Source organism: Callorhinchus milii, unplaced genomic scaffold (assembly GCF_018977255.1).
Source record: "Callorhinchus milii isolate IMCB2004 unplaced genomic scaffold, IMCB_Cmil_1.0 Scaffold7, whole genome shotgun sequence".
NCBI classification, from domain to species: Eukaryota; Metazoa; Chordata; class Chondrichthyes; order Chimaeriformes; family Callorhinchidae; genus Callorhinchus; species Callorhinchus milii.
This window is the reverse complement of record NW_024704748.1, coordinates 23,311,279-23,336,229: the sequence shown is the minus strand read 5'-3', so window position 1 is coordinate 23,336,229 and position 24,951 is coordinate 23,311,279. Positions and strand designations below refer to the sequence as shown.

The window sequence follows — 24,951 nt, the reverse complement described above, 5'->3', positions numbered from 1 at the left end:
ATATCTAGCTGTTTCTTCAGTTGAGTCCAATGTCCTGGCCTCTGCCACTCTTGCTTGCTCAAAAAAATGTAGTGAGAGGTCAAGTTAATATTTTCAAAATGGAGGAAAGAAAGTCATGTTTAATATATGTAAATGGGTGAATAGTCTGTAAATTTGCTTTGCGGATTAGGAATACCATATAATAATAAACATTGCATTTGATATAGCACCTTATCACGTCATTGAAATGTCTCAAAGCACTTCACAGAATATACTGTCAGTGTATTGACTTTCTGAGCGAAATGCAGCAGCCAGTTTATGCACAGCAATGTCCTACAAACAAGCATGGAGTGAGTGACCAATTTTTTAACTGGGGAATTTGTTGGCCAGGACACTCCCCCGCCTCCCGAAAACTGTTTTGGAGTGTCATCTTTCATGATGTGATTCCATGTCCCGTAGTGGGGCTCGAACCCATAGCCTTCTGACTTCCAGGCGAAAATGCTACCCCTGAGCCAGGCTGACACACCATCTGTGCAGAAACTTCCCAGTAGATATGGTAGCTGACCTGAAATTCCACATGGTTTGTGACAGACCAGCTGGCTTTTTGCTCTATGCCTTCTTATGTTCTTAAAATATTATTACTGTTAAGAGTTTGGGGACATAAGTAGGTTCAAAATAATTTTGAAAGGAAAGTGAGTCAGAGAGGCTAATTATTTAATTCCTTCAACAATGAAGTTGTCCGGATTAAGGGATTGAATTAGACTTCCCTTTTTACTAGTTTGGTAATGCCATTTAAAAGGCTTTTTTTTTACTGCTGATCCTGTATTTTTATATAATGTCCTCATTACAATTCTTTTTCTTTACCGACTCGTCATTTGAATTGTGCCTGTCATGATTAGATATTCCATTTGATGATGAATACCTCTCTAAATGTATTGCTCAATATTCAGTTCTGGTGATAAAACATGTTTTGAACTCCCTGACTGCACTGCTAGTATCCATGGTGTAGGTAGACATTAACTGTGAGTCATCCAGTGAAGTAATAATCAAAATGAGAACATTTGGGAGAGTACTGTATAAAATCACTGGAGGAAACCTTATCTTGATGCTTTTGTTTTATGAAGCCCCTTTTGAATCTTGCAGAACATCAAGTGCTTGTGTACATTTTTTTTCCCATGCTACAAATGGGGTTGTTTCAAACTGGATTACTTTAATGGAATTGTTACTTTGTTTAAATATTAAAATTCGAAATGATATGGACATGTTCAGAGTACTAATGAAGTATTGCGGTGGAGCCTTTTACAGAATTTTTTGTGTCTATTTTGTGGTCGATTTGCATGACATTTTAGTAATTTTTGTTAATGTACCAAAGCAGCATAACATATAAGTAATAGTGATTTATTAATTTTTAATCAGGAAACTTACCACCGTGTTGAAAACCTATGTGGAGCATCCAGAGAAGCCTTCTGTTAGTGACCAACTATTCAAAGCTATGAAAGCTTTGGAATACGTCTTCAAATTCATTGTTCGCTCCAGAATACTGTTTAATCAGTAAGTACTAAGTCTGTTGACAATGTTTTTGCAGGTTATAGCAAGGTTGCTTATTTATTTGGCAGAATATTTTAAATAGTTTACTACTAGCAATTCCTTTAAAGCCATTGTTTTATCAAGTGTGTCGCTGAGTCATACAGGTACGGAAGGTTTCTGTGCTCAGTTATCAGAATTGAGTCGTAAAATAATTTGTAGAATGAAATGTTATTCCTGAGCAATGTATCCTTAGTTCTTCATAATGTATAATGTTGGAGCTTCTACTATCTATGTCTATGGGGTTTTGTTGTGATGTTTAGGGTATTTTAATAAATTATGCTGATTCAACAATATTTAGGAGATGCAGTAAAACTCGCACAAGCTGTCTCTTTATAAATCGTATAATCGTCTTAATTTGTACGTCCACCAGAGTCCCTTCCGTTTCCTACCAAAACAAGCTTAGATTTCTCTGCACTAGTCCTATGTTATAACTCGGATAAAAGTCTAAATCATAACAGTTTCTTGGCCTCTGAATTATTTCTGTCAGCTTAGTATAACTTTTTTGTTTACAAGTGTAAAAGGCTTATGTTACTTTGAGTTACTTTTGCTCCTTTCCTGTACAGAATTAGAAATTAATTTTAGATCCAAACATTCTCCCGGGGGCGGTGGGTGGGTGGAAGAATTGCGATGGTTACATTTAAGCAGTTTTACCTTTCATCTCTTCTGCCTACCATCTCAGTCAGGATTTCTTTCTCTGTAGCCTTATAAAATGTCACCATTACCGACAAGGCCGTCTCCGATCACCACTTCATCTCCTTCACCACCTCCACCCCCTCCCCACCTCCACCAGACCCACCACCATCTTCTACCGCCCCTGGAAGAAGTTACCCCCACAATCCCTAACCGCTGCCTTGGAGTCCTCTGAACTCCTCTTCTTCTGGCCTTCAACCCTCACTGACCCCTCTTCTGCTCTCATCCTCCTCCACAACACCCTCTCCTCCACACTCGACACTCTTGCCCCCATCATCTTGCCCCTCCCCCTGGTTCACCACCCACCTCCGCTCACTGAAGAGCCAGGTGCGGGCCGCTGAATGCACCTGCCTCAAATCTGGCCTAACGGTCCACCGACAAATCTGGCTGGACCTCCTCAAAATCTACCGCTCCACTCTAGCCTCGGCCAAGTCGTCCTTCTACTCCAGGATAATCCTGGAGGCGAAGAACAACCCCAGGCTTCTGTTTTCTACCACATCCCGACTCCTCCGTCCCCCCCCCCACCCCGCGCAGGTCATCTCCTCCAACCTTCACTGCGAGGAGATGCTGGATTTCCTTGAATCCAAAATCAAGGGAATCCGCTCCGCGGTCACTCCCCTCCAACTTCCACCCACCCCCACCCCTTCCCTCCCACACTCCGACTCCTACCCATCCTCCCCTACACACCTTCGAACCCGTTTCCCCCCCCTCTGTCACCAAACTCATCCTGTCCCTGAAACCCACCACCTGCTCCCTTGACCCCATCCCCACTCCACTCCTTATCTCTCAGCTCCACCTCCTTGCCCCACTTATCACAGACATCATCAACCTGTCCCTCTCCTCTGGCTCTATTCCCATTCACCTAAAAACTGCTATCATCACTCCCACTTTCAAAAAACCCTCCCTTGATGCGTCGCAGCTATCAAGCTACCGGCCCATCTCCAACCTCCCCTTCCTGTCCAACGTCCTTGAAAGAGTTGTTGCCTCCCAGCTGCGCTCTTTCCTCTCCATCCATGCATTATTCGAACCCCTTCAGTCGGGTTTCCGTGCTGCCCATAGCACAGAAACCGCCCTGGTCAAGGTCACCAATGACATCTTGACCATTTGCGACCAGGTCTCCCTCTACCTCCTCGTCCTCCTCGACCTATCGGCAGCATTCGATACGGTCGACCACGCTTTCCTCCTCCACCGCTTCTCCTCCCACCTCAACCTTCAAGGCCCTGTCCTTGAGTGGTTTAGGTCGTACCTCTCCCACCGTCTTCATTTTGTTTCCACAAATGGCTTTTTCTCCAGCCCCGGTACTGTCTCATGTGGTGTCCCTCAGGTCCTCGGTCCCCTCCTCTTCACCCTCTATATGCTCCCCCTTGGTGACATCATCCGCAGACATGGGGTTAACTTCCACATGTATGCGGATGACACCCAACTCTACCTTTCCTCCTCTACCTTCAACTCCACGACCACCGATGTCCTGACAGCTGCCTGTCTGACATCGAGTCCTGGACGAGAGACAACTTTCTTCAGCTCAACGTGCGCAAAACTGAGGCCCTCCTGATTGGCTCACGTCAGCGCCTCCGCACCTCAGGCGCTGACAGCATCAGCATCCAAGGCTGCACTCTCCACCTCTCAAAGCCAGTCAGGAACCTTGGCATCTGTTCGACCCTGAGCTGTCCTTTCTTCCTCATATCCGCACCACAACTGGCACCGCCTTCCTTCACCTCCGAAACATCGCCAGACTACGCCACTACCTCACCCCTCACGCTGCTGAAACTCTGGGCCACGCCCTTATCACCTCAAGGCTGGACTATGGGAACTCTCTCCTCGACGGCCTTCCCGGCACCTCCCTCCACAAGCTGCAGCTCGTGTACTGTCCCGCACCAGGCTTCGCGACCACATCACTCCCACCCTCGCTCGCCTCCACTGGCTCCCCATCCCCCAGAGGATCGAATTCAAGATCCTCATCCTCACCTACAAGGCCATTCGCGGCCTTGCTCCGTCCTAACTCTCCGACCTACTATCCCCCTACTTACCTGCCCGTACCCTCCGTTCCTCTGGCTCCGGTCTGCTCCACCTCCCCCGCCCCAACCGCCCTACCATCGGTGGCCGGGCCTTCAGCCTCTCAGCCCCGAGGCTCTGGAACTCCATCCCCCAGTGCCTTCGCCGCTTCCTCCCTTTCCTCCTTCAAGGCCGGTCTCAAGACCTTTCTCTTTGACCGCGCCTTCAGCTCCCCTCTCGACTCTCTGCCCCCTCCTCGCTCCCTCCCTTCCCTCCCCTCACCCTGACCATTTCCCCCCTGCTCGGGTCATGACCCAACTTTCCAGCGCCTTGGGACGTCCTCCCGACGTGAAAGGCGCTCTATAAATGGAATCTTTTTGTTGTTGTTTTGTAAAAGGTAAAAGCATTGGATCTGGATTTGAATTTGACACCCTGTTTTTAATGTGGATTTTAGTTGTGGTTCCCGAAACCTCTGGACATAAACCAACAATGTTTTCCATTATTGCAGGAGCGCAGTTAAGAAAGTGCATGCATTGCTGTTTTCATCTCCAGGAACAAATTGATTTGCACTATAATTACTGTATGCAATGGGGATGAAAATTGCCATAAGTTTCATATTGATTAAACTATATGGCTTTTTTTTGTACTTGTATTTCTCCAACTATAGGAAGCTCACGTTAGAAATGTTTCAGATCAGTCAATCTGATAGGGCACTTCAGAAAATGTGCTCCTCTTTGTCTTAAAGCATTCAATGTATCCAAATTCACAATATTCTATTTCTTTCAAACAATATTTTAGTATTTGATATAATACTAAATTAACACCAGTTTAGTAAACTCATTTCGCATTTTTAGTTGCCCTGCTTATTATGAAGAACTAAAGATATATTGCTCAGGAATAGTATTTTACTTTATAACATTCCTTGACCGTATGATTCAGCTACTCACTTGATAAAACAATGCCTGAACTTACATGAGTGTGCAGCTTACCTTTACTTTTAGTGCACATAGAAATATGCATGGAGATTAGATTTGCCCATGATATTCTTAGACTTATTTACCGTAAATATTTTATGAACTTCAAACATTCAATGAATATATATATATATATGTAATATTTAAATATATGTAGAATCGCTCAGTATTTGGTGGGGATTATAACTTCATTAAACTTGAAATACGTGCAGTACAATTGCTAATCCTCTTGCTAATAGTATTCTGCATAAAGGGCATGGAGTGCACTGAGAGTAAGGAATAGCAATTTCCAACACACAATCTGACCAAAATCAGAATGGAAAATCTGCTCCAATTGAAATGAGATACAATACAAAATTACATTTGTATAGCACCTTTCACATTGGTAGGACGATGCTCTTAAATCCCCCAACTGTAAATGATTGCATAGAGAATAATTAATGCACGGATTTATAATAAATTAACAATACCACTGCATTTATGTGACATCAGAATGAATGACCATTGAAATAGTTCCTAGTGCAATATGCACTAGGAAATTAATTTTTTGCTATTAGTGGGTGCAATTGCTGATATTACCTAAGATACTTTGTGCAGTAGATGCTTAAGAATTGCTTTATTTTAGGATTTGTGTAAAATATATTTGTAAATTTATTAAGTTGTATTGCAATTGCACTAAAGAAAGATGATGTATATCGTAAACCCTAATTTTTTTGGGGGGTGGGGGAGACGAGTTCTGATATTTATGTAGCGACTCATGCCTTCACAGTTTGACGTAGAAAACTTCAATTATATTAGTGCTTTATAGCCACTCACAGGTATATACTCAAATAAAATTTGGATGCTGTCTTGCTACAGATAAAATATTCTTCAAGAACTATATAAAAATTTTATCAGGAGATTGTGTGGTGTAGTGGTTCACAGCAATTTCCTTTCACCTCTGGGATCAGATATAGTTCAATGTGATAAAAGGCTTTATTTCAAGGACTGCAAAGGTCCTAAGTGAAACGAGTTTGTGCAGCCGCAATCAACTATCTACAGAGCGTGGAAGTACAATACAAAAACTTCCAGAATTCAGCACTATCTTTCTTAGGGAAGTAAAAATAGATATGTTAGTTGGTGTTAGAAATAAATGGTGCACATAGCAATAGGACATGCTGATCTCGGATTAAGGAATGTAAAGCAAACATTTTGCTCGTTAAAATAATTGGTGAGGTCACAAAAAAGAGGATTAATTCCATTTTCCAGCATTGAATTCTAATGAACATGATTGAATCCTAACCTAAGTTTAGATTGATCAACAGACGTGGGCAGAAGAGATCAGAACACAGAAGAGAGGAATAGAATGGGTGGAGGGTCGTGGGGGTATAAATACCAGCACACATTTGTTTGGTCAACAGGCCCATCTTTCTATGTAATTCTATGATCTTTTTAATAATTAAAATTCTGTGTGTGGCCATTTTTGCCTTGAGGACTGTTCTGGGAGGAAGAACAATCTTTTTGTATTATGCCGTGGAAGCTTTTATGTCTATCTGAACAGGTGGAAGGACCTTGGTTTAGCATCTCATCTGAAAGTCAGCACCTCCAACAATGCAGGGCTCCCCTAATACTGTATTGGAGTGTCAGTCTAGACCAGGCTGCTCCAACCTTTTGGCTGCTGAGGGCCTGATACCAGATTTGAGAAATGTTTGCGGATCGCATAAGCAATATTTTTGTATTTTCCCCCCAGAAACGTAACCCGTAAGAATTGTATAGAAATCCTTTGTTTTTAAACCATCGAGGTATTTGTGTCTGTGTGTGTGTCTCTCTCTGTATCTGTGTCTCTCTGTCTGGGTGCGTCTTCGTATCTGTCTGTCTGCAGGTGTCTCTTTCTCTGTCTCTCTGTTTCTGTATCTTTCTATCTGTCTGTGTGTCTGTGTACCTCTCTGTCTCTGTATAACTCTTATCTGTGTCTCTGTCTCTTTCTTTATCCGTGTGTCTCTGTATCTGTCTCTCTCTGTCAACAACGACAACAACAACCTCTGTCCGCGTGTGTCTCGGAATCAGTCTCTCTGGGTCTCTGTATCTCTGTCTGTGTGTGTCTGTATCTCTTTCTCTCTGTTGGTATGTGTGTGTGTGTGTATCTCTTTCTCTGTCTCTGTGTATCTCTCTGGTTTGTGTGCATCTCTCTCTCTGTCTGCCCCTTTGTGTCCGTGAGTGTGTGTGTCTCTCTGTGTGTATCTGGATCTCTCTGTGTGCATCTCTCTCTCCTGTTACCGGTGTGAAAGTGATTGGCAAATTCTGCTGCTACCCGGTGCTTTGCACCGCTGTTTTTCCCATCAGGCTCCAGACACACAGGCCGACTGTGATCGCAGGCCAAACAAAATCATCCCCCCAGCTGCATATGGCCCATGGGCTGCCAGTTGGACCACTCTGGCCAAGACTAAGTTGCGAATCCTAACGTAGGTCTTAAACCAACAACCTCTTGAATGACAGATGAGCAATGCTCGTCAACTGAGCCAAGCTGAGACCTGAGCAACTTCTTTTTCCCCAGTCCAGTTGTTTGTGCGTGGGCATGTAACATTTCAGGTTTCAGTGAATTTATGATTGAGTAATCAATTTTTGTCTCTTAATGGGTTTGTTTAATGAGATATTACTCAGATTTGTGTGTTTTCCTTCAGATTGTATGAAGACAAAGGAGAAGCTGATTTTATGGATTCCTTGAGGCAGCTGTTCAGGTCAATCAACGAGATGATGAGCGGCACTTCAGATCAGAATGTAATAGTTAAGGTGAGTTTTGCTTGCAGAAATATGAACGCTATCCTAGCCTTTTATTGAAACTAGGCTTGAATGTTGATGTGAAATGATTCATGCACAAATTTGAGCCGTTTGTGTTAAAATGCCCGAAAAGGTAAAATAATTAATGTAACCATATAAAACCATGGAATGCTAGCTCAGCAAAATGTTGCTCTTGGTTTCAGTATAATTTCTTTTTGTATAAAGTGGAGGTTAAGTGGTGTGTATCACAGCTGAAGTGAAATGTTGCTTGATAGCACCTCGGCTAGATATGTATTCAAACCCAGTCTTGATTTACTGCATTGAACTAACTTGCAGCATACTAAATTATCGGATCGCTATTTTCTGATCTAAACTATTCACACAGATGTAGATATATATTTTAAGCTTGTGAGTCAGGAAAAATGGTACAAAGATTGGCAATTTGCCTTAGAAGCTCATTTGAATAATAAATAGTTTGCAAATGCAAATTTAGTTTTGATTTATAATTTTGCATATGTAACACAGAATTTTTATACATTTTGGGTCTTAATTTTGTTCAAAAAGGTAAGATCACACTCCAAAATGATCACAGCACACATAACACTGCAACAGGAGCAAAATTAGTCTGAATTGATTCACTGCCACTGGAAAGTCTCTCAGTTCATTCGGAATATCACTGTGATGGTGGTGTCAAGAGCTGAAGTTTAAGAGGATTGTTGCAGCAATCTCTTTCGCTTATCTCTTATCCTGGTGAAAGAACCTTTCTTCACAGGATGGGCCATCAATCGAGAAGTGGCTTGATTTAGGAACTGTGGACCCAATCATTCAGCCTCTGGCTGTTTAACAGACTTTAGCTTTCAGAAGCTTACTCATCTGTGTGTCTTCAAAGAAGGTTATTGGATTAACATGACCAGACCAATCACATATTAATCAGGAAGAACATGATGCCACCTGCTCTGCTTTCATTCTCGGGTAAATGTGGCACCAATGCATTCTAATATTTGGATTGTTTAAGGAGGATAGGTCTCAGTTGCATTCATACCCAGTTTATTTGGTACAATTGGTAAAGGGGTAGAAGCCATTTATTAAAAGGACAACAAATTAGAAGTCGCAATATAATTTTATACGAAACCAACGCGCATTCTATATAAGAGCAGATAGATGACTGATGCCAATATTCTTCACAATTTATATATTTTTCCCATCTGCTACACAAAGCACTCCAAATGAGAGGGTGACTTACTCCCGAATGGTTTGCTCGTGCTGTGACTGAAGTGGCCATAAGAGTGTGCACTACACTTGACTTGATTTTAGAAATGCAATTCTGGATTGTGAGAGGCTTTTTAATGGGAAAATGTTTTATTCCTCCACTGCCCAAGCCCAAATGGCATTACTCTATGGAGAATCGCAAGATAAAACTGTACTTTTCCACTAGGTTGGTAAAGTAGGTTAACCAAATTTGTCCCAAGTTGTCTGGCGCATAGTTTTTGTTTTCAACAAAAATTAATCTGACAAAATGATTTGGTGCAAGTCATTATTTCAATGCATAATGGAAAGATGCATACATTTGTACAGTCAGTACATTTTGTGTTTCCATGTGGCAAAGCACTCTTATCTGCTTTCATTGGTACAGTTGTCAATCTTTTTTCTCGTCAATGGCTACTTAAGGAGAACATACTTTGGTGTGATTACCATTTAATTTGCCCCTTTATATTTAAAGAACTTTCCTGGAGAAATACCTGTCAAGACACTTCAAGAGTTATAATAATATAAAAATAATCCTTGAATTTGATATAGCGCTGTTTCAATTCGTTGAGACGTCTCAAAGCGCTCCACAGGCGAAACGAGGCAGCCAATCGCGCAAAGCAGTGTCCCACAGACAATCTTGGATTGAGTGACCAAATTGTTGTTATTTACTTATTTTTTGCAAGGGGTTATTACCACCAGAAAGCAATCTGCCAATCAACAAACAACCAGGTTCCTACTTACTGCTAGGTAAAGAGAAGCGTGTGGAGTAAGGAAACTTGCCTAAGAAATTCACACCGCCCAGGAGTTCTCTTTGTTTGCCATATAATAATAATAATCCTTGCATTTGATACAGTGCCTTTTCAGGTCTTTGAGATGTCTCAAAGCATGTCACTGAATATACTGTAAAGTGAATTGACTGTATGTTTTGTGGGTGAAATGCAGCAGCCAATTACAAACATTGAGTGGCTTCGAATTATTATAGAAGCCATCTGTCCTATAAATTGCTGGCTTGTTTCGATACCTGAGTGTTGTGTTTATACTGACTGTTGCTTGGAAGCTATTCTTTGTCACTGTTTGGTTGTTGTTTGTGTGTGTTCTGTCAGTGCAATCCTTGAATTGGTTACTGTAAGGTTTATGAGAATGACTAAGGATACGCCCATAATTTCTGTATGTGGACAGGTACCTAATCTTTGCTTCCGTTATCTTGCAATTCATCACCTCAGCATGCCTGAGTTTGGGAGATTTCTATTCCGAGAAGTGAATTGTACACAAAATTTCAAACTGTCCCTCTAAGGCACGGTGTATTGAGCATCAATATGTGTCGTCACTGCAGTGGCCTTGTTAACCTGATTCTGTAGGTAAATACATTGAGCAGACCATCCTGTGTTACTGGTTTCTTCATCTTTGACTGTTGGAGGCTGAAACTCTAAATCAGTAACTCCTTGGGACATAAACGTTTTTTTTCAGAGTGATGAGGCTTTTCTTCTTTCGGACGCTGCAGGAAAAATCGAAGTGGTGCAACATAATGTTTTTTCACCATTTGAAACCCATTTCTCTGCTGGTGGTTTTCTGTGTAATATAAGTGGCTGCCTCTGTGGAAAACCTGTTTCACTGATGATTGATTCTAACAGCGGTTGGAACATGCAGTAAGAAAGAAGAGAACTCTGTAAATAATCCTCTTTTTGACATTGAGAGGAAATGTTTTGACCCTAAGGTGTGTGTTTATGTGGCCGGTGTGGGGGGAGGGGGGGGGAGAGAAGCAGTCCTCAATACTTTGGTTTCTCTTTCTTGCATACACAATGTTAAGAGTCCTCCCAGGAAAATATTTACCCACTATTCAATGTAAAGTCAATTTACTGTATTTTAAACTTGTTCTACTCTTAACTAATATTTATGTTACGAAGGCTAGCATTTCGGCATTGAATCATCTTGCCCAGTTCAGTGCTTGCATTTTTGGAAATTAGGTGTTGTGGGACTCAGATTCTCTCTAAGTGTAGTCCAAACTTTGTTTCCAGTGCTTTCTCTCTTTTTAAAGTATTGTTTCAGGCCTCGTTAGTTTTAAATGACCTGACCTAAGTTCAACTAAGTTCGGTCATAAAGAGGGACATGAGTGAAACTTCAGCTGTGTTGACTTATGTAACTGTTTGTAAGGAAACACCTTGTTTCCACTTGCAAAATATTCACTTTTTAAAAAAAATTAGAGGCTTTTCTCGGTGTTATGACAGCCTTGGTTCATGATTTAATTTGTGTAGATTTTTTTAAATAGCCAGTAACAGGTCTCTGAAATTAGGTTCAGTTCAATTCTTTTTCCTGATGACAATTTGGGTAAGTAGTCAACAAACAATGCCTTACATGGGCATTTTTTAAAATGTATGTGCAACCAGTTGTTTGCCTTTCCTAATTCTGAGGGGATATAGTTGAGTTGATTTTTAATTGAAAATTTGCTGATTTGAAGTTATGACCTAATCCCACCTGCGGGTAGGGTTTTTGTGCAATATGTGGTATCTGGCAATGTATTAGATGGCTTGAAAGCTTTGAGCAAGTACGAATGAGCAAACCTTACATGTTTTGTACTCTCCATGTTTATACAATGTGAGTGCAAATCACGCTAAGCTGAGCTCCAAAATGATAAACACTGCATTAGTAAGTATCACCTAGAAATGATCTTCTCTTCTCCATAGGATTTTCTCTCTCTTTCTTTCCCCCTCTTCCCTCAACCCTGTTCTGCCCTTATGGTTTACAGGGTTGAGCAACCGTGTTCCTCTTGAGACCACAAGTAACATTTTCAATAGTTGTATCCTGGCAATACCCTATCTTCTGAATGATTTTTATGGTCTCAATTTAAAAGAGAGTGTGTGTGTGCTAGTTTAATGTTTATTAATATTGTTTCCCTCAATGTGTTTCGTTTCAACATCGTTTCATTACTCTGCAGAGCTAAGGTCATTTCTGTTTTTAATAACCCTTGCACTTTATTACATCGGAAGGATGTCTATCTCAAAGCGCTTCTCAGGATTTACTATGTAATGGACTGACTGTATTTGTAGGTAAACACGGCAGCACCCATAAGAGTGAGTGATCAATTTTTATTTGGGTGATTGTTGGCCAGGACACTGGGAGAATTCCCTTCTCTTTTCGAATAGTGCCACAGGATCTTTAACATCCACCTGAACAGGCAGACACGACTTCGGTTTAACATCTCATCCGAAGGACGGCACCTCAAACAATACAGCACATCTCTAGTGTGGGATATGAAAATGCAACCTTCTGAGTCAGAGCCACAACTGAGCAAGACTAACCCAGTTTTGTTTTCAATTTTTTGTTAGGGTGCAGCCTTGAAGTACCTCCCAACAATTGTCAACGATGTAAAGCTGGTATTTGATCCTAAGGAGCTTAGGTAAGGAAGCAATGCTGCAGATTTGGTTGTATGTTTTAATCATTTAAGTGTTTTTCATTGGGGTAGATATAGACGTAAAGATTTCAACTCTTAGCTGGGTTTTTAAGTGCTTTAAGAGGGTTACAGAATCAACATATTTTGAATTGAATATTTTCAATATTATTTTTTATTAGCTAGAACTTGATGTTTACTGAATGGATCCATGCATCTCACATTTGCGCTGTTGGCTAGCAGCACTTTCTCTTTTCAGCTCCTTTCGCTTAGAATTAAATATATTTTACACTTTGCCGCTTGTTCATAGGTGTGAGTTTTTTTTTGTGTGTGGTAAACATCAGTTTGAGTTTCTTCCCAAAGTGTTATTTCTTATTTTTGTCCTATTGTGACAATCTCCATCCTTCCCCAGCCATCTGTTGTAGTTCTGGTGCAATATTCTACTCAAAATGTTAACCTTTTCAATTGCTGATTTGCTGTGGGTTTCAAGGATTCTTTTGCTGGTACACTTGTACATAGCTTGTACACCTTTCAGCTTCTGAATTGTGGACTGGAAAATAGACTGGAAATGGAAAATTCTGATAGTAAAGCTACTAAAGAATTGCTTTATTACTATAATTTTACAAAAATAATCACTATTTACAGTCGGCAACCTGTCTTCACTTTTTCTTACCTTGGCTTTTTTTATTGAAATATTTCTGTTTAATTTACTTCTTCTGTTACACTTATCTTTTGTATTTTTTCCAGCTCCCACAGTCTACTTTGGAAGGTGGGAACAACTTGCTTAAAGCTCCTTTTCATTGACTCATTTTGCAGCTAGTCAAGCTGCTGAATGGTCAGAACTGCATTTGTATGATAGATGTAGCTTGGTCAATTGCTGACCTGGGACAGGAGTAGAAAATCCGAAGTGGACTCATAAATACATACAATGAGACACCCAGAGAAACTCTCCGTTAAACACAAATGCACATTCTCTTAAACGTTAACACCAGTAATTAAAGGATTTAACTTTTTTTTTAAAAAACACCTCTATTTCGATAATGTACATTTTAAAATAGTGAAATCAGTATTAAAGCTCAATATTTAATTTACTGTTTATTTGCATATGCAAAACTGTGATCGTTAGTGTATTGTTATTCCTCCTCATTCTCATAATGCAGAACTATATTGGTTTCTTTGACTCACTATCAATTATATTTGCATTTGTGCCAAGTAACCAAAACTACTTAACGGAATTGCGATTTTTTTTGTTCCTTGAATCAGTTTATTTGCTGCGTGCGTTTTGGCTGAATTAATGTATTTTCTTGTTAGAAATTTTGTTTCTTTTAAAATGTCTTAAAATATAAATGTTATGAGTGGAAGATATAAATGCAATAAGCCATAGTTACTGCATAGCATTTTGATGTGATTCATGTTTTCACTTAACGTTTGGGGATGATTCCCTTGTGTCTTGTGACTTACTGTTCCATTATTTTTTATTCTCCAAGTCATATGTGAAGGGCAAAATTGTTTAGAGCGTTTGAAAGGAAAGTCTCTTATTACTTATTTATGGTAATAATGGAGGAGGAGTTATATTGGAATAATTATGCTGGCATTCATATTCATTTCGTTTTCATTTTTGAGCAGAATATTTTGTAGTATGACGATAATATTCATTTGTGAACTGTAGAATTTTCCCTCAATTTTGGAATGTGTTTTGATGATAAATTGAAATAGTTTATCCCTCACAAAAATAGAAGAATGAAGAATAAGAAAAAGCTCTTCCACAAGCACGGAGGCCTTTTCTGCCAATTGTTTTTCTTTCAAATCGGGTGGAGGAACTTTATTGTGTAAATCATTGGTGTGGGTATTAGGAACACTCAAAAACAGGGCTTCAAGAATCCTTATGCGATCCTGCTACAGCCATTAATATAGGTCTTCTGATAGCTTGCAAGCCCGACAATTTTAACATTTCAGTGAACACATGTGTATCAATGGGAAATTCAAACCGATTGCCTTGATGATGGATGTGATTTTCTCTGCCCTTGCCCTTCTCCTTTTTCAACCTCTCCCATTTTGTTTTTTAAAAAAAATTGCAAATCCATTGTTACAATATTGTAATGCTTTGAGCTGTTCATCCTATGTGCCTTGCATTCTCTAGTTTTGATAACATTGTGAGATGAATCCCTATCTTGGACTGTTTCTCTGGGTTTTTGTGCTGCCTTACCTCTGAACGCTGGTTAAGTTATCCATTGCTATTGAGTGTGGGATACAGTACTCGAGTTATCCAGGAACACTGCACAAGTCTGGATTGTGCACTTAAAACGAGACTAAAATGAACTTGCTTCCCAAAGCATATTCCACAATCATTCAACTGAAACCTTTTTTGCAAGGTATTGCAAAGCCTTTCTAACTTGCACATTCTCTAAATTATTATAGCCTTGATCTGCCTTTGCCAGAGAGTTATTCTGTCTTTAGGTTCAACTACCTCTAAATATTAGGGTAGGATGCTTGATACAAACTGTTGGGGGATCAGACTCCTTTCATTTGTGAAAGCTATTCACGAGCTTTAATGGTAAGTTCACTTATCCTAGCCAGTTGAACGGTAGGAATGTGAAGTTAACATGAACCCAATCCTCTGCCAACTCAAGAGTAGGACATCCGCCTTACTCAGAGAGGAAATAGGTGGCAGAGATCTATAATTGAAGATGCATCAGGTAATGTCAACCAAGCCATAAAATTGTAAATGAAATTGCTGTCAACAGAATCCCACGAGAAAATTTACTAGGGGCAGAAGGTAGTGTTGGGATTTATTTTCCGATTTTCAGAATTGTTTGGTGCTCTTTCCGTTGAATTTTTGATGCTATGTTTATGGATGTACCTGGATGATCATACACTCATTAGTCACCTTTGTTCACAGCAAACTATTTACAGACTTTATCCACAACGTTCCGCCGGGCAAGTTAGTGCTTCAGAAGCTCTACTGTTTGATAGAAATAGTGCACAGTGACCTCTTCACACATCACGGTGAGTAATATTTTCTCATAATTAAAGCGACATTTTTCTTGGTGATAAAGCTTCCACTGGGTTTTGATCTACATTTCTGTGACAGGAGTTGTGGGGGTCTGAGCCAATTAAATTTACTTTGTGAGAGCAGCAATGTCCTTGACTACTGTTTTAAAATTTCAGGTTTGTGTGGGAGAAAGATCAAGTAAAAATTCACTGACAAAATTCTGTGCAGCGTTAAAAGTAATTCCCGTGGCATAGGTTTCCAGAAGTATTACGAAATAAATAAAATCCCCAGAGCTGGTGTGAATTACTGCAGTCAAATATTCTTCTTGTATTTTGTCAGTTTATTGATTGCTTTCAAATTAACATCACAAATTGACAGATTGATAAATTTGCTTTCACTAACTTGAGGGACCCAAGTGCACCAAGCCAAAACAACAAATTATTGCTTCAGTTTTATGGGAGACATTTGATTTTTCATGTTGTGTAGATGCAGTTGTTTTTTGTGATCATAAACCCATCTATCCTTCCTCACTACTCCAGCAAGTTTGACGGAATCTTTTTTGTACTTTTGGAAGAAATGCATTTTGCATCCAGCAACCTATTAGTCAGACAAAGAACTAAACTTGTAAATCATGCTCTGACTTGGGGATCAGAATCAAATCAATGCCTAAATAGTCTATTTTACATAATATTTTAGGAAGTTGAAAAAAATTGGCACTGAAAAATGTGTAAACTTGAAGTTCTGCTTGTGGTGGGGTGTCGCCTGCTATTTATTTGGAGACTGATACATTCGTTGTATGCTTTGTTGAAATGGGTTTGTAGTTTTGTTTTGTAAAAAAAAACTATAAATCTCAATTTTTATGGATTTCTCTTGGGTTGAAGACAGTGTTTTGACAACTCTCTATCAATGTGCATATTAAAAAAAATAGACTTCAAATAGGCTCTGCACATTTTACTGGCTGTTGGTGTTTTATTTCCCCTGTGCCTACAGTTTTCTGCGTGGTTCCCCTCCTCCACTCTCACAGCTCACTGTGGAATTATTCTTTGAAATTTTTTAAAAAATGTACAGTACTCTATTTGCAAGAACCACATGGAGCAATCTAGAACTTCAATGCTATATATTAGAGCCAAATACATCACAAATTTTTTTTTGTAACTGCTCATATCCAGTCAGGAAGCTCACAGTATATTATTTTGGATACCTTGGTCAAGATAATATGTTCCCTGGCTATTTGATTGTATAGGGAATAATTGCCAAGCTTGATCGTGCTCTCACACAATTCCCATGCATAAGCAATTATTGGTAGGATAAGTGATCAGAATAGAACTCCTGCTTGACTCTTGCTCTGCTTGACTCTTGCTCTTTCCTCCTACCTTAACCCAGCAGGCTGGGCCAATTGTAGCATTCCTATTGCTTTCCAGGCAGACTTGCAACCCTTCACTCTGTATTCTTGTGCCTTTGCCGATTAGGACATCTGTGTCACTCCTCTCATTGACTTACTCATATTACTTTCCTAAATATTCATGCACCAATGCTCAAAATGTTTTATTTTCTCAGCCTCTCCTTTATAAAGATTAATAAAAGGCTCAGAATTTATGATTCCGTGATATTAAACACTCAAGTTTGTAGCTGTGTGAAGTGGAGTGAACAGATGTTGAATCATTGTTCTCCAGGCATCGTCATGCATCATAGTTATGAGCAGATAGCTGATCCTTGGCAATGCTACCTGAGGAGATTTGTTTGGGACAGCAAGAAAGTTGTAAACTATTGATTTATCAAGGTTATTCTGAGATCAGTGGTGCTCCACTGCTTGTGACAAGGAAACTGATGAGGGTTAAATTATAGCATGTCTGTGCTCAGATTTACTAATTCTTCCTCATTTGTTGAATATCTGCGTACAACCAAAATAGTACACTTGGCCTTCGTGCACTTCAGTTAGAAAGTGAGTGGAGAAAAATTAGTTCTGATTATTTTCCACTGTCCCCTGGTATGGGCAACAGGGAGGAATAGAAGCCTTGATCAAATAACCTGCCGAAACTCATTGAAGAATGATCACTTCAGTGAGTACCACCAACATCTTTTGAAATGCAGCCCAGTGTGAATTACACCTTCAACAGTGCGGAGAGAACAAAATGAGGTATCAACTCGTATGGGAAAGTCACCTTGAACATTGTATTGATTAAAAAATTTACACCTTCAATGCTCACATAGTCTTACCTCACTGGGATGAATAAACGCAACATTTTCTCAGTTTTTCAAGCACTAGAAGAGTTCTGTCATCTCCCACATAAGGAAACGTTTGCTGTTGAGCAATTCAAACTCCTTGTGTACTGTTGAGATAGTAGTAAACATGGTCCCTTCAATGTTTGAGCTTTATTCTGTAAACGTTCAAATGCAGTTTTTGTTTTTCACCAAGGATGCTTGAACTTATAACCTGGTGCAATTGTTTTTGGGTCTGGTTTGCCTCCTGTAGCCAGCTCCTGATATTAAATTGTACGTCCCAGTGACCAAGGCCCACAACAACAGTCGGTCTTTGGAGAAAATGTCATTTAATGATAGAAAACAAAGAGCAAAATTTATTCCAGTGTGTGCTCAAGACTGCAATATGATTAATTTCTGGGTTGAAAAGCAACCCTGCTACCAAAATGTAGGCTTAATTCTTCATGGTACAGAGAGATCTAATTGTGGGTGGTTCAGAAGCACTCTACTGCTCCGAGGTCAGATAAAACGTCAAGCTTAAACAGGGAATGGTTGTTTAATGTATACCACTGCCTCTAGCTTTCCAAAAGTGGTGACCACGGCTGTACACAATGCTCTACGGGGATCTGAGCAGTGCTTTGTGAAGCATTATTGCTTTGGCCTTTTATTCAGCAGAAAGATATTGCATCATATTTGGCTTTAGTAGAACCAAATGCGTTGGTGCTCTGTAGTCTTGAAACTTGAATATGTAGCTGTTATTCCAAGCTAAATAATGCACAAACTTTTTGGGATCAGCTTGATTTAAATAATTTTAAGATATGTACATGTAGGAGGACTGATATCTGCATACCGGGGCAGTGCTGAAGAGACTCGAAAGGGATTGCTTAATCAGATTGTCTTTAATTTGAGTTGACTGATAGCTTCAGACCTGCTTTTTTGTGACTATCCATCCCACATCGCTTTTATCTTGAATCGATCAGTACTTAAACAAAATCCATGGTGTCATTTAATATCCTCTCATTTTCACACAGTGCCTCAATACATTTTGCAGTTATATTAGATCTCATATTGAAGTCTCTCATTGGGTATTATCACTATAAAATAAAAGAATGTGAGGTAGAAATGAATACAGATCTAAGATATGACATGCATTCTGAATAGAAGTAACCATTTCTGTCTTGGTTAAACTTTCCCTGAATTAATTTAATGTAGATGGAAATATGACTATAATCTGCTTTGGATAATTAAAGCTTTGGACCTCAACAGTCTCCACAGAGATGAGCCAAGTTCTTTACATTTTCTTTTCATTCTTTTTGCTGTTTTCTTGGGTGAGCTACAAACTGCAAAGTAGATACTAACAGCATTTGACAATTAAGCCAAAAATCTAATAGGACAGAAGGTTATTAGTCTGGGATCAAATATTAGTGTAACAGATAATACTGTCTAAAAATAGTATAAACCTCCCCATTATTTACAAAGATGAAGCTTACGCTCCAGATTGACATAAAGGCTAATGAGTAATATAGTGTGGAATCACACTATCTAGGAAAAGCAAAACTTGCATCCTTTCATTTTCTATTTAATGGTACCTTTGTGGGTGGAAAGGTCCTTGTTTCAAAGTTTGGTAATTTTCTGTGTTCATCAATCTAGCTATCTCAAAACCGGAACTGCCACCCCCCACCAATCAATGCATCAAGCTGTTTTTTAAATGAATCTTGTGTATGGCCTGTCTTCTACCACCTTTCCTAGCAGCTGTTCCAGTTGTTGATTATCCTTTGTGTGAAGAAAAACCTCCTGGTGTGTGTCTTGAAAATGCCCTTTACAGCTCTAAATCCATATCCTCTTTTTATACTGTCTTAATACATCCAAATGCATTGGTCTGGGTTTACTTTTTCTTCCACAAAAACCATTCCACTTTCCCCCTATCCCATTTGAATCCAAAACACACAAGTCATTGTGTTTGTGGTTTAATTGTTCCGTTTTCTATAATTATTCCGATATTGTCCAGTGTTGCTTTTAAGCTGATAAGATTTTTGAAGGAGTTTATTACATACTGTACGTATACAAAATATGCATAAGGGTGTGTGGAGGTGGTTGGTGGTGAAGTTGCAAGATCCAAAGAAAACTATTTTGAATGCCTTCAAGTTGATCATTTCGACGAATATACATTCATTGTATTGTTTTAGATACCCTGTAGTTCTTTGATGAATTGCTTAATGGTGAAAATTGAAAGACTGACCTTTGAGCCAAGTTTATTATTGAAATCGATTTATTTGCCATGTTTAGACTGCAGAGAAATCCTTCTACCCTTGATGACCGATCAGCTGAAACACCACCTGGAAAGACGAGAAGAACTGGAGGCATGCTGCCAGCTTCTTAGCAATATCCTTGAAGTACTCTACAAAAAGGATGGGGTTAGTAGATAAATCCTGTATACATTGAGCCTAATTTTCCAAGTAAATGCATTTCCATTAAATTGACTTGATATATTTTCATGTGTTAAGATTCTCAAAGTGTTTGAATTAGCTTCAAAGTTGTATTCTATGGTGTTGTGTAGCTCCGCTATAATAGATATATGGTTGAGGTATACATCTGGAATTGTTTTCTGCATGAAATTTGAAAATTGTGTGTTCATACTTTTCAGCATGACAAATCCCCTATGTCCAAATGTCCCTGAATTTCTACTCTAAGTGACTGCTTCTCAGAGGCTCCCTCTGCCTCCACATCCTCCTTGGCCTCTCTACTGCCTTCCACACCGTTGACCACTATGTCCTCACCCGCCGCTTATCCTCTCACCACAACCTTTACGCTCTGTCCTTAAGTGGTTCAGATCATACCTCTCACACCACCTGTACTTCATCTCCACAAACGGTTTCTCCTCTAGCCCCATCACCATCTCATGCAGCGTTCCTCAGGGCTCTGTCCTTGGTCCCCTCCTTTTCAATATCTATATTCTCCCTCTTGTGACATCATTCGCAGACAACTTCCATATGTATGCAGATGATACCCAACTGTATCTCTCTGCCTGCACTCTTGACTCCAAGACCACTGCTGTCCTGACAGAATATCTGTCGGACATTAATAATAATAATCCTTGCATTTGATATAGCGCTTTTCACGTCTTCTAGACGTCCCAAAGCGCTTCACAGAATATACTGTAAAGTGAATTGACTGCATATTTGTGGGTGAACGCGGCAGCCAATTGTGCACAGCAATGTCCCACAAACAGTCTTAGATTGAAAATGACCAATTTATTATTGTTTTTTTTGGAAGGATTATTATTAGGTGTGTGGAATAAGGAAACTTGTTCAAGATTTCGCCCTCCCTCAAGTCCTGGATGAGAGCTAACTTTCTTCAGTTGAATGTCGACAAGATCGAGGCTCTCCTGATTGGCTCCCTTCAGCGCCTCCACACCTCAGGCGCTGATAGCATTACCATCCAAGGATTCACACTGTACCTTACTAAGCCAGTCTGGAACCTTGGTGTCTTATTTGACTCTCAACTATCCTTTCTACCCCACATCCATGTGCCATGACCCGCTCTGCCTTCCCTCACCTCCGCAATATTGCCCAGCTCCATCACTGTCTCACACCGCAGGCTGCCAAAAACTTTGTACGTGCATTCATAACATCGAGGCTTGACTATGCAAACTAATAAAGATAATAATCTCAGCATTTGATATTATGTCTTCGAGCTGTCTCAAAGTAGTTCAAAAGATGCACTGTAAAGTGGAGTGACTGTTTTTTGGGTGAAACAAAGCAGCCAATTCCCCATAGTAGCATCCCACACACAGTGGTGGATTAAGTGACCATATTAGTATTATTTTGAAGGGACTATAACCCATGGAAAGCGATCCACAAATCGATTTGAAATGTTTGTCTGCATTTTGCCGTGCACGTACGATGACGAGTCAGTCTGATTTATAATCAAATACTTGAGCACTTTTGTGAAGGAGTTAATTGAAATAATGATAACTGGGGGCTCACATAGTCACATTGCTCACATATTCATTGTATATGGTGATAAAATAATTCCTTTTACATTATTGCTAGTCCTGAGACTTGTTAATTTCACCTTGCATCTTTTGCGTTTGCAGGCAAAGTCTGCTTGCATCTGCATTATTTATGCCTCTCAGCATTTTGCAAACCTTTCTCGGTTTCAGCTCTTTTTAATTTCTCTTCATGGTTTAGTGTCCCGAGTACCAGAATTATTCTTCGCCATTATTTTCCGTACCCTCTCCAATGTATCAATGTTCTTTCCGATGCAAATTGCAATTAATAATCCAAATGTGGCCTCACAAAAAAAACAAGGTTATTTTTGACTGAAAATACAATGGCTCAAGTTAGTCGTGCAGTTGTTTCCTACGTGTTAGTTACAGCTTTATATTCTAGCTGTGGATCTTCCCTGCTGTGAATATTTTGTGTTGATGACCTGTACAGGCAGACTGATGGCCTTTAAGCAAGGAAGACATTATGCCTAGCTTTGACTGAACTAGTTGTAAAACTTGCTTATCCCAGCGTTTCCATTGTTGGGACCAAGGCATGTACTGTGCAAGACCTGAATTGACCAGTGGAAAGAATAATTACAGGGTAAAATGTCTTCATTTTTAAAAGCATATTCATGTTATGATTTACAGTAAGCCTTGGCTTACCAAACTCCGTGCATCTGGAATTCGAACTTGGCCGACTCGGGCCCAAAACCCCCCCAAATAAAAAAAAATTCTGCAGGCCTGCAAATGTGTAGGCTATCGACTTCCAACTCTCCCAATACACGCCACCACCGTGCTGAGGAGCTTCACCTTGCCAGCCTTTGCAGTGGTCGGGGATATCAACTTACTCACTATCTTGTGCTCACGGGATTTAAATAATTACAATTACCAGCAACGGAATTTATCACCATTTTTTGGAAAATTGCCAGTAATTGTACTTAACTGCAAATCCTGGTTCGCCGGATTGGATCCCTCCCATTTAAGTGTTTCCCTGAACTCATTAAAGATCATTTTCCATTAGGCTGCATTTTAAAACAGTTCCCTAAAGCCACCAAGTTTTTCACTCCTGACACAATGATGTACTTGGGTGCTGTTACCACATAAATAAGCAAGTAGCAGGAAATGGTTTCATGAATTCTTTGAAACAAAGGTGTGATTACTAAGGAATCTCTGCACTTTATCTGACCGCACTGGTTTTTTGACATTCAATGTAACTCCTTCTGTTGTCTTGAACTTGCATAGAATTATAAATGATTTACACCTTAGAATGAACAACAACAACAACAAGATTCCATTTATAGAGCGCCTTTCACGTCAGGAGGACGTCCCAAGGCGCTGCACAGTTGAGTCATGACCCGAGCAGGGGGGAAATGGTCAGGGTGAGGGGAGGGAAGGGAGGGAGAGAGGAGGGGGGAAATGGTCAGGGTGAGGGGAGGGAAGGGAGGGAGCGAGGAGGAGGAAGAGAGTCGAGAGGGGAGCTGAAGGCACGGTCAAAGAGAATGAAGATGGATTTTAATGAAAAAATTCAGTATTGTGCTATATTAGTTTTCTTTGGTAACCATTTCTATTGGCTTAATTCCCATCTTAGGGACCAACGCAGAGACATGTCCAGATAATTATGGAGAAACTACTGAGAACTGTAAACAGGACGGTCATCTCTATGGGACGGAATTGTGACTTAATCGTAAGTGGCTCTGAAAATCTATTAGATTTTTAAAAATATCTGGTGTGTCCAATTATTTTGCTACCAGCAAACACAGCACAAATCTGCGAGCCCCTCATCCGTTAACGATAATTCTATCCACTGCACCATTAGAATCATTATTTGAATGTGTTGTAACTGGCTTAAATGCAATACAGTACAATACAAAATTACATTGCCTTTCACTTGGGAGAACGTCCCAAGGCACTGGGACTCTATGTGGACTGCATAAATAATGGGATAGTACCACTGAGCTCATTAAAGTGGGAATCTCTATTTTACTTAAACTTTGAACTCCAGTTGGTCCAGTGAAGTTCCCAGTTTCCTCAAAGTAATCATTTGTTTTTCACCTTGCACACTGACATTGACACAAACATTGATATGAAAAGCAGTAAAACTAGTCACACGTCAGGATTTACTTTTCTGTACTGTTGACTTTGTATCGCTAAAATGCCCAAAATATAATTTTAAGTAAAATGTTTAGCACTCCCAATTCTCACCTTATCGCACCATATCCACTAATTTCTGCCATTTAAATTATCCTTTTTACTCGATTTGTTGACATCTCAAAATACTTGCTTTCTTCTCGGATTCTCAAGTCTCCATCATTTGGTGTGGAGGATGGTGTGAGTTAAAATATGGCTCCAAAAATGTGTTTTTGTTTTAGCCAGTGGAGCCTGAGAATTGTAGAGAATAAGAATTGCCAAGGTTGTATACTCCATCTGCCCGGGTCAATCTTTGGTGTAATGTTTTTTGTGTTGGACGCCCAGTACCTAGTTATCTATGATTGCACTGTTGTGGCTGTGTGAGAGAACTCATTTGTGGTGCACCAAGTATTATAGATTGAACCATTAAAAATAGACACTCTTGTTTGTTTTCTGTGTCTCCATATCTTTGTAAAACTATTTTAACTTATAGTGTAACTATGGATGACACATGGGAAGGTTAGCTTTTAGGAATATCTGAGCCCAGCAACAAGTTGAATCAACATCAGTAGATAGTCATTTATTAAAATTGCGTTATTGAGCCTTTTTTTAACTGCAAGTTCAGTTTTCCAACTATTGGGAACACAGGATTCTTGGGGTTTTGCATCAATAGATGTGTTTAACCTCAAGACATGGCAATCTGTCAGAATAAACAGTGCAGCACTATTGCAACGTGCTTTGTAGTGTTAATACGGTGCAATGGGGACCCCATTCACGATGCATGCACACAACCAGTCTGATTGCTTCTCGCGTGAGGGAGAAGAAAATAAAAGGGTATGGGAGGGAGTAATGAGTGGGTGAAAGCTGGTGTGGAGTATAGACACCGGCACAAACTGGTTGGGCCGAATAATGACCTGTTTCCGTGCCATACATTTTATGTAAATGTCAATGTAGGCCGACCAGTGATGGATTTAAAATGTCTGAATTCTGGGTCATTGGGTAGTCAGCGACATCTTCCTGCTTGCTACACATG

General features: G+C 39.9%; 1 protein-coding gene across 4 annotated transcripts in view; it reads left to right on the top strand.

Annotated features, from left to right (window-relative positions):
- Positions 1-24,951, top strand: part of dock1 (dedicator of cytokinesis 1) — a 237,010-nt gene that overhangs the window by 73,474 nt on the left and 138,585 nt on the right. For all 4 annotated transcript variants that reach the window (XM_042337074.1, XM_042337072.1, XM_042337073.1 and 1 more), the window contains 6 exons: positions 1,396-1,530; positions 7,883-7,991; positions 12,551-12,621; positions 15,512-15,618; positions 20,090-20,217; positions 23,380-23,475. In XM_042337074.1, coding sequence (XP_042193008.1) covers positions 1,396-1,530; positions 7,883-7,991; positions 12,551-12,621; positions 15,512-15,618; positions 20,090-20,217; positions 23,380-23,475 — 646 coding nt within the window. The remainder of the gene's footprint in view (positions 1-1,395; positions 1,531-7,882; positions 7,992-12,550; positions 12,622-15,511; positions 15,619-20,089; positions 20,218-23,379; positions 23,476-24,951) is intronic.